The sequence below is a fragment of the Trichosurus vulpecula genome, chromosome 4, assembly GCF_011100635.1.
Source record: "Trichosurus vulpecula isolate mTriVul1 chromosome 4, mTriVul1.pri, whole genome shotgun sequence".
NCBI classification, from domain to species: Eukaryota; Metazoa; Chordata; class Mammalia; order Diprotodontia; family Phalangeridae; genus Trichosurus; species Trichosurus vulpecula.
The window spans coordinates 316,948,267-316,962,197 of record NC_050576.1 but is presented as its reverse complement, the minus strand read 5'-3'; the positions used below and the strand labels follow the sequence as shown (position 1 = coordinate 316,962,197).

General features: G+C 35.2%; 1 protein-coding gene across 1 annotated transcript in view; it reads left to right on the top strand.

Moving 5' to 3' along the window:
* DIAPH3 (diaphanous related formin 3) overlaps positions 1 to 13,931 on the top strand; it is a 335,408-nt gene that overhangs the window by 187,344 nt on the left and 134,133 nt on the right. The window contains exon 19 of the mRNA XM_036755144.1: positions 2,741 to 2,876. Within this exon, the coding sequence (XP_036611039.1) occupies positions 2,741 to 2,876 (136 nt within the window). The remainder of the gene's footprint in view (positions 1 to 2,740; positions 2,877 to 13,931) is intronic.

Genomic DNA, 13,931 nt, shown 5'->3' with positions numbered 1-13,931 from the left:
CTGCTCCCTTTCTAATCTTGGTTACATTGGCTTTGTGTAAAAACTTTTTAATTTAATATAATCAAAATTATACATTTTTCATTTCATAATTTTCTCTATCTTTTGTTTGGTCACAAATTATTCTTTTCTCCATGGATCCAACAAGGTAAACTATTCCTTGCTCTCCTGATTTGCTTGGTATCAGGCCTTATGTCTAAATCATGTACCCATTTTGACCTTATCTTGGTATGTGGTGTGAAATGTTCGTGTATACCTAGTTTCTGTCATGCTGTTTTCTGATTTTCCCAGCAGTTTTTGTCAAATAACGAGTTCTTATCCAGAAGCTGGAGTCTTTGAAGTCAGTTGCCAAATTTTGCCATTTCTACCTCTACAACACCTCTCGCATTGAACATTTTCTCTCTAATAATATAGCCATGACCTTAATTCAGGCACTTAGCACCCCTTGCTTACGTTTTTATAATGGCCTCCTGATTGGTCTCCCTCTCACAAGTCCCTCCCATTTCCTTCATTCCATCCTACATACTGCTTCCAAAGTGATTTTCCTTAAGTGTTAATGTCATTTCCCAACTGAATGAACTCCAAAAGAGAGGCCTTCTTTTGCCTCTAGGATCAAATATAAACCATGCTGTTTAACTTTTAAAGCTTTACAACCTTCTTCCAATTTAACTCTCTAGCCTTCTTGCATGTTATTCTTCCTTCTGGACTCTAGATACAAATCTAATTAATCTTCTCTCTGTTTCTCAGGTATGCCTCTCCATCACTTGTCTATGTGCCTTTTTCCACTAGCTGCCCCAATGCAAGTAGATTAATATATTCATTGACTACTGTGTCTTGTGTTCCTAACCTGTTGCACTGATGATCCACCACTCTCCACAACCTGGATCCTTCTTATCTTTCCAGCTTCATTGTATAGTGAATACCTTACAATCCAGCCACATTCTCCTGTCTTCCTCATGGATGTTATTTTATCTCCATGCCTTTGCGCTGGCCATTTTCTTTGCCTGAGTATACTCCCTTTTCACCTCCACTTCATAGAATCCCTTATTTCCTCCAAGTATCATTTTCTTCATGAAGCCTTTCCTATCGTCCCAACCATCCATGTCCTTCCTTTTTAACTACCTTGGGTTTATTTTGTATAGGTTTATAAATAGATATTTTGTCTCCACTGGTAGAATGTAAGCACCTTAGGAACAGAAGTTATTTCATTTTTTGTCTTTATATATTTAGCACCTAATTCAGTCATTGGTACATAGTAGGTGCTTAATAAATGCTAATTGCCTGATTGATGATCTTAACATTATTTACTGTTTTACTAAAGGATCATTTGGTCTTCCCATGCAAACACACATATTCTCTCCACCCTCTCTTGCCTTGCCACAAAAGAGGGAAAGAAATGTCAGATAATCTCAGATGGCAAATATATTTCAAAATAATAAAAGGTCAACTCCTGTAAACAAAATATGCTTCCTAATAAGATGGTCCCTGAACAATTCCAACTTTACTTACATGTACCTAAATGTTATGGATAGGTCGTGTTGCTTCTAGTTCCACCCTTTCTCTTGCATCCATCCCCGTTTTTCCACACAGAAGGCTTGTACTCTGGTTCAGGCCTTAATAACATTTCTTCTGGATTATTACAACTGCCCTCTAACTGGTCTTCCAGCATCCATTTCTCTCCATAAAATATGTCCTCCATTCTGTTTCTAAATTGCAATTCCTAAGACACAGTCCTGATTGTCCCTTCTTTGCTCTAGAAGCACAAATGGCAGCCTATTTTCTCTATTAGAAAATAGAAACTCATTATGCTTTGTAACTATTTTGCCTTTAAATCTATTTAGTCAAAGTCCAGACTAACTTCTCAGTCTTATTTCACACTATCACCCTTCATATATTCTACATTGTAGGCCAAGTGGCCTCCTAGCTGTTTTCCATACATCACTTTCCACCTTCTGCATGGGTGCCTTTGTCCAGACTGGCCCCTGTGTCTGGCCCCTAACCTTTGGCTTTCCTAATCCCTAGCTCCAGTCACAGCTGGCTCAAGGGCCATGTTCTATAAGAAACCTTTCTTGACTTCCCTTTTTAATGAATGCCACCCCCATTATTCAAATTATTTTTTATTATCTGTGAACATGATATTTTTCTCCAGTAGAAATATAAACTCTGTGAAGGCAAAGACTATGTTCTTAGCACCTAGCACAGGACATGAAAAAATCATTTTGAATTAATGAATGGATGAATGAATTCATATTGAAGTAATTTTGTCTTACCTGAATTAAGGTGGTGGTAGTAGTAGGAATAAAATGTTCCAGTTAATAGATATTCCAAACAGTGACTAGGTACATAAGAAAATATTAACCATCTGTGTATATTATTTTAATCACTTGATATTTAAATATACAAAGTTTTCTTTTCTCCCCTTTTTAATTAATACAATTAAGGAACAAGTGCTTTTAAATGCTGTCCAGCTGTACATATTAAAAATAATCCCAAGATTCAACCACATTTTCTATGGATATTGTTTTGAAAATAATATACAATAAGCATTCTTGAAAATATTTATCATCCTTCTAATTTTTTGCAAAGTTTGTTTTTGTCTTTGTATCGCCAGTGTTTGGCCCAGCATCTACTGCATAGTAGGTGCTTAACAAATGCAAGTTGCATAGATAAATGAATGAATTCGATGTTTTGCCTTTTTCAGGCAATATTCAACCTTGGTAATATTTTAAATCATTTTTCATAGCAAGCAATGAAGGAAAACACCAAGCGAAGAGAAGCTGAGGAAAAAGAGAAACGTGCCAGGATAGCCAAGGAAATAGCAGAAAGAGAAAAAGCAGAACGTCAACAAAAAAAGAAACGCTTGATAGAAATGAAAACTGGTGAGTACTATTGAGTGTTTCTTTTTACACATAAAAAGTAACTTATTGTCTGCCATATTTTGATGTAATAGATGAAAAAATAAGATAATGAATATTTATGTTTGAACTCTACAGCAGTTCTAATCCCACTATTTTATTTCTTGGTAGATAACATGGTAGAATGCCATACTTGGGAGTCAGAAAAATTATCTCTGAAACTAGCTGTGTGATACTGTGCAAATCCCTTAACCTTTCTCAGCCTCAGTTTCCCAATTTGCTCACCTATAAAACAATAGCAAAACATAGCATCTTGCTTATATGGTTTTCGAGGGAATGAAAACCTTGAAGTTCTATATAAGCAATGATGATGATTATTATTCATGTTAGCAAGTCACTAAGTTTCACATATGTTAGATAGTACTCCATACTATCCATATATTCACTTTCCTTTTCCATTCATTTCTCTGAAATAGAAGCTTCTATAACCTTAATAACCTATGATTAATTACTTATATTAACTAAGAAGAAATTAGAAAAATATTATTATAGAAAAATTTACTTTCCAAAGTTCACATTTCATTTGCTTAAAATTTAAGTGAATTAAAGAAATTATAGTAATAGGTTCCCACCTCACGTATTTCCTATCAAATTTTCAAAAGCAAGTCTAATACTGATTCTTCTATCTTTTGTTCCTGAGGATTGGACAGAGTCCTAATGAGAGTCTATTGGCATCACTGTTGACATGGTGTACTTTATAAATCAGAACCGCAAATTCATCCAGGCCTCTTCAGAGGTAGATTAAGACACCTGCTTTGCAGGAATTACCCCTTTCTACTTTCAGTTCAGAAGATATATTTTAGGATGAGTAAAGCAAGTAGCTGAGTATACATATACATACATACATACATACATACATACACACACATATATACATATATATACATATACACATACACACATATATGTATATATGCATATGTATATATATGTATATATATGGTGAGATACTATATATATAGTATCAGGGAACATATATATAAAACGCTGTTTCTCCCAATGAAGGAAAATCATGCAAACCCAAATGCTTGTTTATAAGTGCCTCTCTGCCCCTCAGGGAATAGTCATAGGCATTACCTTTAGCCTAAATATAAGTGTCAGTCTTATTTCAATATATCTGGAGATCAGAGAAATTTAACTTTGACTTCTAAAGCTTACAGTTTGGAAATAAATTTTCAAATAAATTATCACTACAGGATTTACATAATTTTCTTGGATCCTGCCTTTGAAGTTTGACTCATTTGATTTCAGATGAACACTAAACTAAAAACTTGGCTCATATTTCATTAGATTGTTTAATCATACTTGACATTCAAAGTAAACTTAAGTAGCAATCTCTTCAGACCCAAATATGTGGAATTTATGATGATTTGTACAAAAGACTCGGTGTATTTCTTTTATTAAATTCTATCTTGCAGGATAAAATAGATTTGAAGTCTGAAAAAATGGGTTTGAATCAGTCAGTCCATAAACATTAAGTGTCTGCTTTGGGTCAGGCACTGTGCTAAAGTATAAGAGATCTAAAAAGAGGCAAAACAAATAAACACAAAAACAGTCCCTGTCCTCTAGAAGTCCATAATCTAAGGGAGGAGACAACATGCAAACAAACAAGCTATTTACAAGATAAATTGGAAATAGTTAACAGAGGAAAAGCACTAGAATTAAGAGGGATTGGGAAAGGCTTCTTATAAAAGATGGGCTTTTAGTTGGGACATAAAGGAAGCCAGTAGGCAGAGTTGAAGAAGAAGAGCATTCCAGGCATGGGAGAGAGCTAGAGAAAATCCAGGGAGCTAAGAGATAAAGTGGCTTGGTTGTGGAATATCAAGGAAGCCTGTGTCAGAGAATAAGGTATAAATATAAAGGAAGGAGGGGTTTGAAGTTATACACAGGATTTTGTTTTTAATCCTGAACTAGAGTTTATTCAGTAGGGGGACACATTCTTTGGAAAAATCATATTGGTGACTGAATGGAGGATTGCTTGGAGTAGGGAGAGACTTGGGGCACACAGGCTTGAGATGATAAGGATCTGCAGTAGAGTGATGGCAGAGTTGAAGGAGAGAAGGAAGTGTTTATGAGAGATATTACAAAAGTAAAATTGATTAGCTTTGGCAACAGATTGGATATGGGGGCAGGGGGATGGAGAGATAGCAAAGAATACAGAATGATTCCTAGGTTGTTAACCTGAGAGATTGGGAGTATGCTGCTGCCCTCTACTATAATAGAGAAGTGGGGAGAAGGGCTAGGGGCAAAGATAATGAGTTCTGTCTTGGACATGTTTAGTTCAAGATGTCTGAAAGGCAGTTGGAAATGTGAGATTGGAGGTCTGATAAGGGTTTGTGGCAGGATAGATAAATTTGAGAATCTTCAGCATAGAGATGTTAATTAAATCTGTAGAAGCTAATGAGATCACCAAGTGAAGTAGTATAGAGAGAGAAAAGAAGAATACCCAAGACAAAATCCTGTGGGACATGTATGGATAAAGGGGATGAATCATAGCTATCTTTATACTACCCTTGTGTTTCAGGGGCATGTCATTGAATGTTTCTGGACTTTAGAATGCTCTCTTGGTTTTCCTCCTAAATGTCTAAACACTCTTCTTTGTTTCCTTTGCTAAGTCATCATCTAGATCATATCCCATATTCCTGTCCTAGGCCCCTTAATTTTCACTCTCTAAATTTTCTGGCTTGGTGACTTAAGTCAGATATCATCGGTTCAATTATCATCTCTATGCTAATGCCTCTCAGATCTGTATATCCTGTCCATAAACCTAAGTCCTGTATCACCAGCTGACTATTCGACATTTCAAATTGCATTTCCTGGAGACATCTCAAATTCAATATATCCCTTAAAAGCCAGCCCTCTTCCAAATTTTTATATTTCTGTTGAAGACACCACCATTTTTCATTTCCCAAGTTCAAATCGTTGGCATTTTCCTCAACTCCTTAGGTTTCCAAACCCCACATATCCAGTCAGTTGCCAAATTTTGCCATTTCTACCTTTACAACACCTCTCACATTGAACCCTTTCTCTCTAATAATATAGCCGTGACCTCCTTAATTCAGGCACTTAGCACCCTTTGCTTATATTGTTATAATGGCCTCCTAATTGGTCTCCCTATCACAAGTCCCTACCATTTCTTTCATTCCATCGTCCACATGGCTTCCAAAGTGATTTTCCTTAAGTATTAATATCATTTCCCAACTAAATGAACTCCAAAAGAGAGGCCTTCTTTTTGCCTCTAGGATCAAATATAAACCGTGCTCTTTAACTTTTAAAGCTTTACCACCTTCTTCCAATTTATCTTTCCAGCCTTCTTGTTTGTTACTCTTCCTTCTGTACTCTGTGATACAAATCTAATTAATCTTCTCTCTGTTTCTCAGGCATGCCTCTCCATCACTTGTCCATGTGCCTTTTTCCACTAGCTGCCCCACACCTGTGTCAGAAATGTAATTTCTTTTCAACCTCAGCCACATAGAATCCTTCTTTTTATTTAAGATACAGTTCAAGTACCACCTTCTAAAGTGAAGCACTTTCAACTCACCTCAACTGCTAACACTCAACTGCGACCACTTTGTATTTACAAGTGTTTATATTTTTTATGTTTGTTTTCCGTATATTTATGCATGTTCTTTTTTTTCCTGTTAAAATATAAGTATCTTGTGAAGAAGGAATATTTCATTCATTGTATTTGAACCCTAACACCTATTGTAGTACCAGGCACATCATATGTACCCTGTCATCTTATCACTGATCTTGGCCTACAAAGCTTCTACCTTGGAATACTCCCATCAAACTCACATGCTACTGAATGAAGCTGTAGAAAATCATGAAACCCTGCTTACTGGGGCCACTACAAATTCATGTTACATAATCTCAAGTGGCCTTCCCTGGGACAACACAGCCCCCCCGCATGACTCACATTCATGAAAATCTTGTCTTATGTTTTACTGAGAAAAATTATATTTTTATAGTCCTTTGTTACTGTTTACATTTTCCCTGTAGTTGTTCTTATTGAACTTTGCATCTATTCATCTATACTTCTTTCTATTCCTTCTCTGTTACCTGCTTTTTCTCTCATCCTCCAGACATGTTTTTTTTTTTCAGTCTAAATTATTTTGTAGGCTACCTCTTGTTTTTGGCTAGTGAGATCTAATTTATAGTACTTGGTAATATACAAGGTTTATGACTCCATTGAGTCATTTAAACTCTCTAAGTCTCAGTTTCTTCATCTGTAAAGTGAAAATAATATAGCAACTACCTCACAGTGGGACTTAGAGAATTAAATGGGATAATGTATATAGGGTGCTCAGAAAGTGGTAGGGTGGTTTTAAACTATTAAGCCTTAAAATGGCTTGATAGAGTTTATTAACTGATTAAGTAAGTTTTAATAGCATAAAAGTGCCCTAAGACTTTTAGGGACACTGTATTAAGTGCTTTGTAAAACTTAAAGCTTATGTAAATATGAGCTAGAAAATGATGCAAGATTTAATGATCAGGCCCTCTAATTCAAAGTCTTTACTGCTTTAAAGGCTTTATCTTTTTCCCTTCCTTCAACAGGTAGTCTTGAGAATTTAGAGCATCCAGTCGATTCAGAGAATGAGAAGAGGCTAGTCTAGCCTTTGGTATCACATACAGTGCATATATGAGATTTTTATATCAACTTGGCAGAATCTCTTATTTTATTTATATTATTTATTACATTTTATATTTCACATGTCTGTACATGTGTATAAAAATGATAATGTACAAACATTTCTGTATTTACTCAAGTTTTCCTTTTCAGGATTATTAAGTTATATAGCATATAGGATCAAAACCTTCAGCTGAAATAAGCCCCTCATTTGGTCTATAATATTGTTCTGTCTCCAACCCTCATACTGTGTATTCACCAAAGTTTCTTTAGACAACTCTCTTTTGTTTCCCTTTGTGTCTTCACAATTTTTTTCTTGAATTTTCTGTCCTTTTGGGGTTGAATTCTACTGTATAATTTTAGTTCATGCTTATCATTTCTATGAATTCTACAAAATCTGCTGTCCCCAAATCTAGTGTATATGTCAGAGGATACCTGTCTTTCCTGTCTTTCTTTATAACAAATACAAATATGAAATGATCACTTCTCCATGCCTAAAACTTACTCCATTCTTTCTTTTCCTATCCCAAGTTTCCCATTTTTCTACCCTAGTAACAAGCTCCCCATTATTACTGAGACTCAGATCCAGAATAGATCTTGCACTTGTTGATACCTCAGTCTTTTGAAGGATAAAATTATCATTAAGGCAAGTAAAAAAAAATTAAAAGCTGCTCTATTCCTCTAACAGAAATCTTGCTAATTTTAATTTTCTATCATTACCATATCATGTATCATTACTGAATCATAGCAAGGCTTAAGATATTTCTCATATTCTTCATCAATTTCCTTTCAGCCCTGCTCATCTAAAATTTGTTTTAGTGACAATGTCACTTTTTTTCCTGGTTCCTAGATTTCCTCACCTGAGCATATAACAATGCTACCTTGCACCCACTGTGTGTGTGTGTGTGTGTGTGTGTGTGTGTGTGTGTGTGTGTGTGTGTGTGTTTTAAAGGCTTACCCTTTGAGAGCCATAATCCAGTTATGAGTATCATCCCATGTATTATCAGTGATACTTAACAGGTCAGATCTTATTGAGTTCTGTAGTTTATCTTGTATGTTAAACATTTTTTCCCCATAGACATCTGATACCCTCAATTTTATTACTGGCTCCTTTCTTAGATTTTTGCCTCCTTTGAACTTCTATGTGTCTCATTTGCTATTCTCACTACATTGCAGCTATTTTGCATGATCTGTAGCTTGGTGTCTATAAATAGGCAGTTTTCTCCTCTCCTCCTTTTCAGTTTATGAACTTCGGAGTTAGATTTGCAAGTTTTCAGGCAAATATATTCTTACTAAACCTTTTTACTTGTATTAACTAATAATACAGGAACCTGTTTTCCTCTATTTTGAGCTATGACTCAGAAATACAAGTTCTTTTTAGACATGTTTTTAAGCATCTGTTTACAATCCAAATCTACCATTCTGTTTTAAAACCTTTGCTTTCCATGGGCATCAGTCATAAAAATACCACCTGTGTTCCAAAATCTGCCCTTTCCTGCCCAAGACTCCATAGCATTTTTGAATATTTTCTTGGTTCCTTCTGCCAGTATCGTGTCCATGTAAATAACCATTAGTGAGTAGTGGTCATCTAATTTGTCAGGTCTTATTTTCACATCTTTGATATATCCCCTATAAAGTCAGAAGAACTCTCCGTTATTATTATTGGGCTGATAAATAGTTGCCAGTGTACCTCTCTGTATGACATCACCAAGCATCACTACCTGTTTCTACTTTCTCTGACTCTTTTTAGATGATATATTGTAGTGTAAGTTCATACAGAACACCTAGTATAATGCCCTTTATTTAATATGTGCTTAATAAATGTTTGTTGAATTGATTTAACATTTATTTTTTCTAATTTATTGACATTCAATGACCCGTTCATTTAAGAATACTGCCAATTTATAACCATCCTTTGTCATTGCAAATTACATGTGAGGTGTGCCCTTGTGTCTACTGACAATTTTGATAACATATGTGAGTTTGGAGGCAGTACTGGGTAGAAGTCACCATTTTAACCTGGTGAGTCCCAGTAGTATCAAGTGACTAAAATGACAGGAGCCTGATGAGCATTTCATTACTGATAATGTTCTCACACAGAACAAAACAGCTTGTCATACAAGATCAATTTTCAAGACTTATGACCTGGACATCACATTTTATGCATTTATGATTTCCTACAGCAGATGTGTTCTTTAATTTAGAAATTCAGAATTATGAAGATGTGATAGTATCATCCATGCAATTTCATGGCCTTCCATTTTTATTTCCTCAGCATTGAAAAATAACTTAATGATTTTTCCACAAAGTATGTTTTCGAATCTTCTATTACAAAGGCAAGAAAATAGTTTAGATCAATTTAGAAAAAATAACAAAAACCTTAAAGAACAGTGAGAATTCTGATTTAAAACAGTGATAAGCTGAATTCCTTGGAATGAGTGGGAATCAAAAAATGCAGCTAATTCTCAATAAAGAATTTTTTTCCTTCTCTTAATGTATAAACTCTATGCTGGAAATAATTTGTTTTTTGATCATTCCAACAGATGTCACTAAAACTTTAAGCTACTTTCTGTTAGTGATATAGCATAATCAACTGAAAATGTGATATGTGATAATTTCAGATTTTCTAATCAATCCAATTCTTCCCTTATGAAAACTTCTGCAAAACAGTACACACAGCTGAATGAATCAGTGAATGAAAAAGCATTTAGTAAGCACTCACTACATGTCCAGCATCAGGCATACAAATACAAGTAGTCAAGACCTGCCTTCAGAGAGCTTACTAGAGGTGGTGAGGTCGGCCTGAATCAGGTCAAGATAAGGTAAAATCTTATTCGTCAGAGAGAGAGGGAAGAAGTAGGGGACTCTTAAATTCTGGTTGGAGGTAGAAGCTGGAGTTCAGGTGATCTACATAAATGACATGAAGAAAATTTTACATAGAAAATTCCCCTAATTCCTTACTCTTTCTCTATTCAAACTGAACATAAACCAGTTTTAATAGGGAACAGCTTAGTTTTTAGCTTACCTTAATGGCTGCTGGCAGATCTAAGTGCCTCCGAGCAGAGTAGGAATATACTCAGAGAAGCAAAAGCACTGAGATATCTGAGGGGTCTTTCCAATAAACCAGTGCAAGTTCACAGCTTAACATCCCATCTACCCATCCATTTCCACCCAGGCCATTTCACCATATGTCTGTCCACACTGACCTCCCACTGCGAAACCCCCCCAACCTGTACTGGACTAGCAGTTTCGACACAGGATCTGAGAGCAAAACCTCCATTCTTCGGTCTTCCTGAATCTTCCACCCGGTCTCTGAGGATGTAATTTCTTGTAGCTCCTACCCTTAGGCCTAACCCAAATTGGTGAATATGCGTGTACAAACTACTGCCATGCCATAATATACCCACTGTATGATCCTAGACTCTAGACCGGGGGTGGACAACATGTGGCCTAGAGGCCACATGTAGCCCTCTAAGTTCTCCAGTCTGAATCCAAACTTCACAGAACTAATCCCCTTATAATAAAAGGATTTGTCCTGTAAAATTGGACTCAGTCAAAAGGCCTCATGCAAGGACCTAAAAGGCCACATGTGGTCTCAAGGCCACAGCTTCCCCAGCCCTGTAGACATTCTTTAACTTCAAATCCCATCCCAGGCCATCTGATGATCTGCCTGCCAACATACATACCCCCTTTCCACTGTTCACCTCCCCAGAGCAAAGCTACCTTCCCTGACCACTTCTTTGCTATATGCGCAGTCTTCCCATTTTGAAATTTAAGCTTCTTGAGGGCAAAGACCATCTCTTTTTTTAAGCTTTGTACCCACAGCTCTTAGCACAGTGCCTGAAATGTGACAAGCACAATATATACATTTTAAATTAAATTATCCCTTCCTAAATGGTGATTAGCATGTCCTCAAATTCTTCTTCATGTCAGTGATGGAAAAAAATGGCCTGTTCCTCCCCTCTCTAGAATAGCAGTAATGGAAATGTGCACTGTCTTCCAGAAACCTGTCCAAATAGTGGTTATTATATACTTCTAAATATTATTATATAAGTTCAATTAACCTACCATAAATACATAGGGGAATTTTTTTTCACAGAATTAGTGAGCCTGACTCCTTATTTGTATATAAGGGAATTGAGTTTGTTGTGTACCATTCGCAACTTTGCAAGTAAGAAACACACTTTTATGGTGCAAGAATTAGGATTTTACTACCTAAGGTGGTAAAATAAAATTAAATCAGCATTCTTTCTTGTTTGTCCATCATAAATCATTGCTTGCCCTTGGCAAGAGTGCAGAGTGACTTTTCAGACTATTTATTATCACTATCTTTTCAGAGTGTATATTTTTGTAAGTATAATGAAAAATATGAAGTAGTCTACTGCAATTTCAAAAGAAGGGAAATCAAGCATTCTAAAATGGTATTTAGACCACAAAGCTCTGTTGTAAAGGTAAGAATAGCAGAAATGTCACACTACCATATCACATCTTCAAAGAGTTTTTTTCTTTTTTTCTTTTTAGAGAGACAAACTCATAGGTCTTCCAAATATCCATTGTTGCATGTTACTTTTTTTGCATTGTTTCCATAGTTGATACCTTTAAACAAATAGTCCTTTATATATTACTATACTACATATATTTAATAATTCATTTCTTATGCCATATATCAAGTCTTATGTAAGTTAGGAGTTTTATCCTTTAAAGATTGTACTTTCATTTAATTGAGGAAGCAGGTATGGATGAGGCATCAAATGAAAAGTATATATAGTAAACAATTTAGTGATTATTTAACATAGATAAAAACCTACACTAATGTGCAATTGTTTGTACCGGGATAGCTAGGAATAATCATTGTATAGGATCTACGTATAGTTTTGTGTCAAATTCTATTTTTGGTTTTTGTTGGTAGGGGAAAAAATATGGCCATTTATTATTATTTATTATTTGTTTAAATATTTGCAGTTTATGCAGAATCTCCTGAGTATGTAAGTTAATCCACATGATTTTTAAATGGCTCATCAGAATGGCCTCAAAATGGTCCTGTTTTATGTGATTATGTTTTGTGGATGAACAGAGTTTATTTAATGGAATAATTTAAACTTCATGTGAACAACTACTGTATTTTAATATTTCATTTATTATTTATTAGACTTAAATGTCTCATTTGTTGCAACTTCAGTCTTTTAAATAAACAGATAATTACCTTTTAAAAATCTGTTGTTTACCCACTTGGCTGAAACTGCTCCTTTGTTTCCATTTTGTGATTCTGAATAAAAGCAATTAGTCCTACTTTTTAGAAATTGTATGTTAATGTAACTTAGAAATTTATGAATCTTAGCAAATTTGTCAACTAAAGAGTTTATTGTCCCTCTTAAAGGTTTTGATATTTTCCCTACATTATTGCTAAAGGAGTTAAGATGTTATGTGCACCATCCTTATTTTTATGTTGGATAAAAAGGATAAATAGAAGGGAGGCAATTTTATCTGCTGGCTAGAGAGTTCAGCTGAAAACCAAGAAGATGTTGTCTGTATTCCAGGTCAAGCCTTTGACAGGCACTAGTTGATAGTCAACTAACTTACCAGTGCTCTAGGCAACTCTCTAAGATGATAACTTGCAGAATCCTCAGTTTGTAAATATAAATATTTTGTAAATAAGTTTTTTCTTGATGTCTTGATATTTTACATTACCACAATTTCTCCCCATATGCCTCTGAATCCCATGTAACAAATAGTATTTTTAAAGACAAAAAAGGAAAAAAAAGTAAGAGGTGGAAAAATCAACGTAACTGATCAATACATTTTAAAAAGCCTGAAAATATGTGAATTGGACAGCATTAAGAGATGAATCTCTCACCTCTAAAAAGTGTGTGTGTGTGTGGTTTTTCCTTCTGTTTATGTTGATGGTATCATGGTTGTTTTCTTGGCTTTATTTTGCTCCGCATCACTTCAGATATATCCTTCTATATTTTTCTGGATTTAGCACAGTAATATTCCGTTACCTTCATGTTCCTGAGTTTTGAAATATTAGCTATTCCCCAAATGATGGGCATCTTCTTTGTTTCCAATTTCTTTGCTATCACAGACAGTGCTGCTGTAAATTTTTGGTGTATACAAGGAATTTCTTCTTATCAATGGCATCACGTGAGCTTTTATTCCAAAATACCAGCAAAAAGAAATTTCATATATATAGATTCCCTCCTTTTCATAGTTGATTGGAATAAATGCTTTCTGAATTGAATCCAGGTACTTTATTCTTGTCATTAGTTCCTTCCCACATCAAAGATATATTCAAAGTCATTGATACCTCTCCCTGGATGGTGCTGCAATGATCCACAGGGGCAGTAGTAGCCTTGGTGCAATTGGGGGATGTTGAATAAAAATAAGGGGAC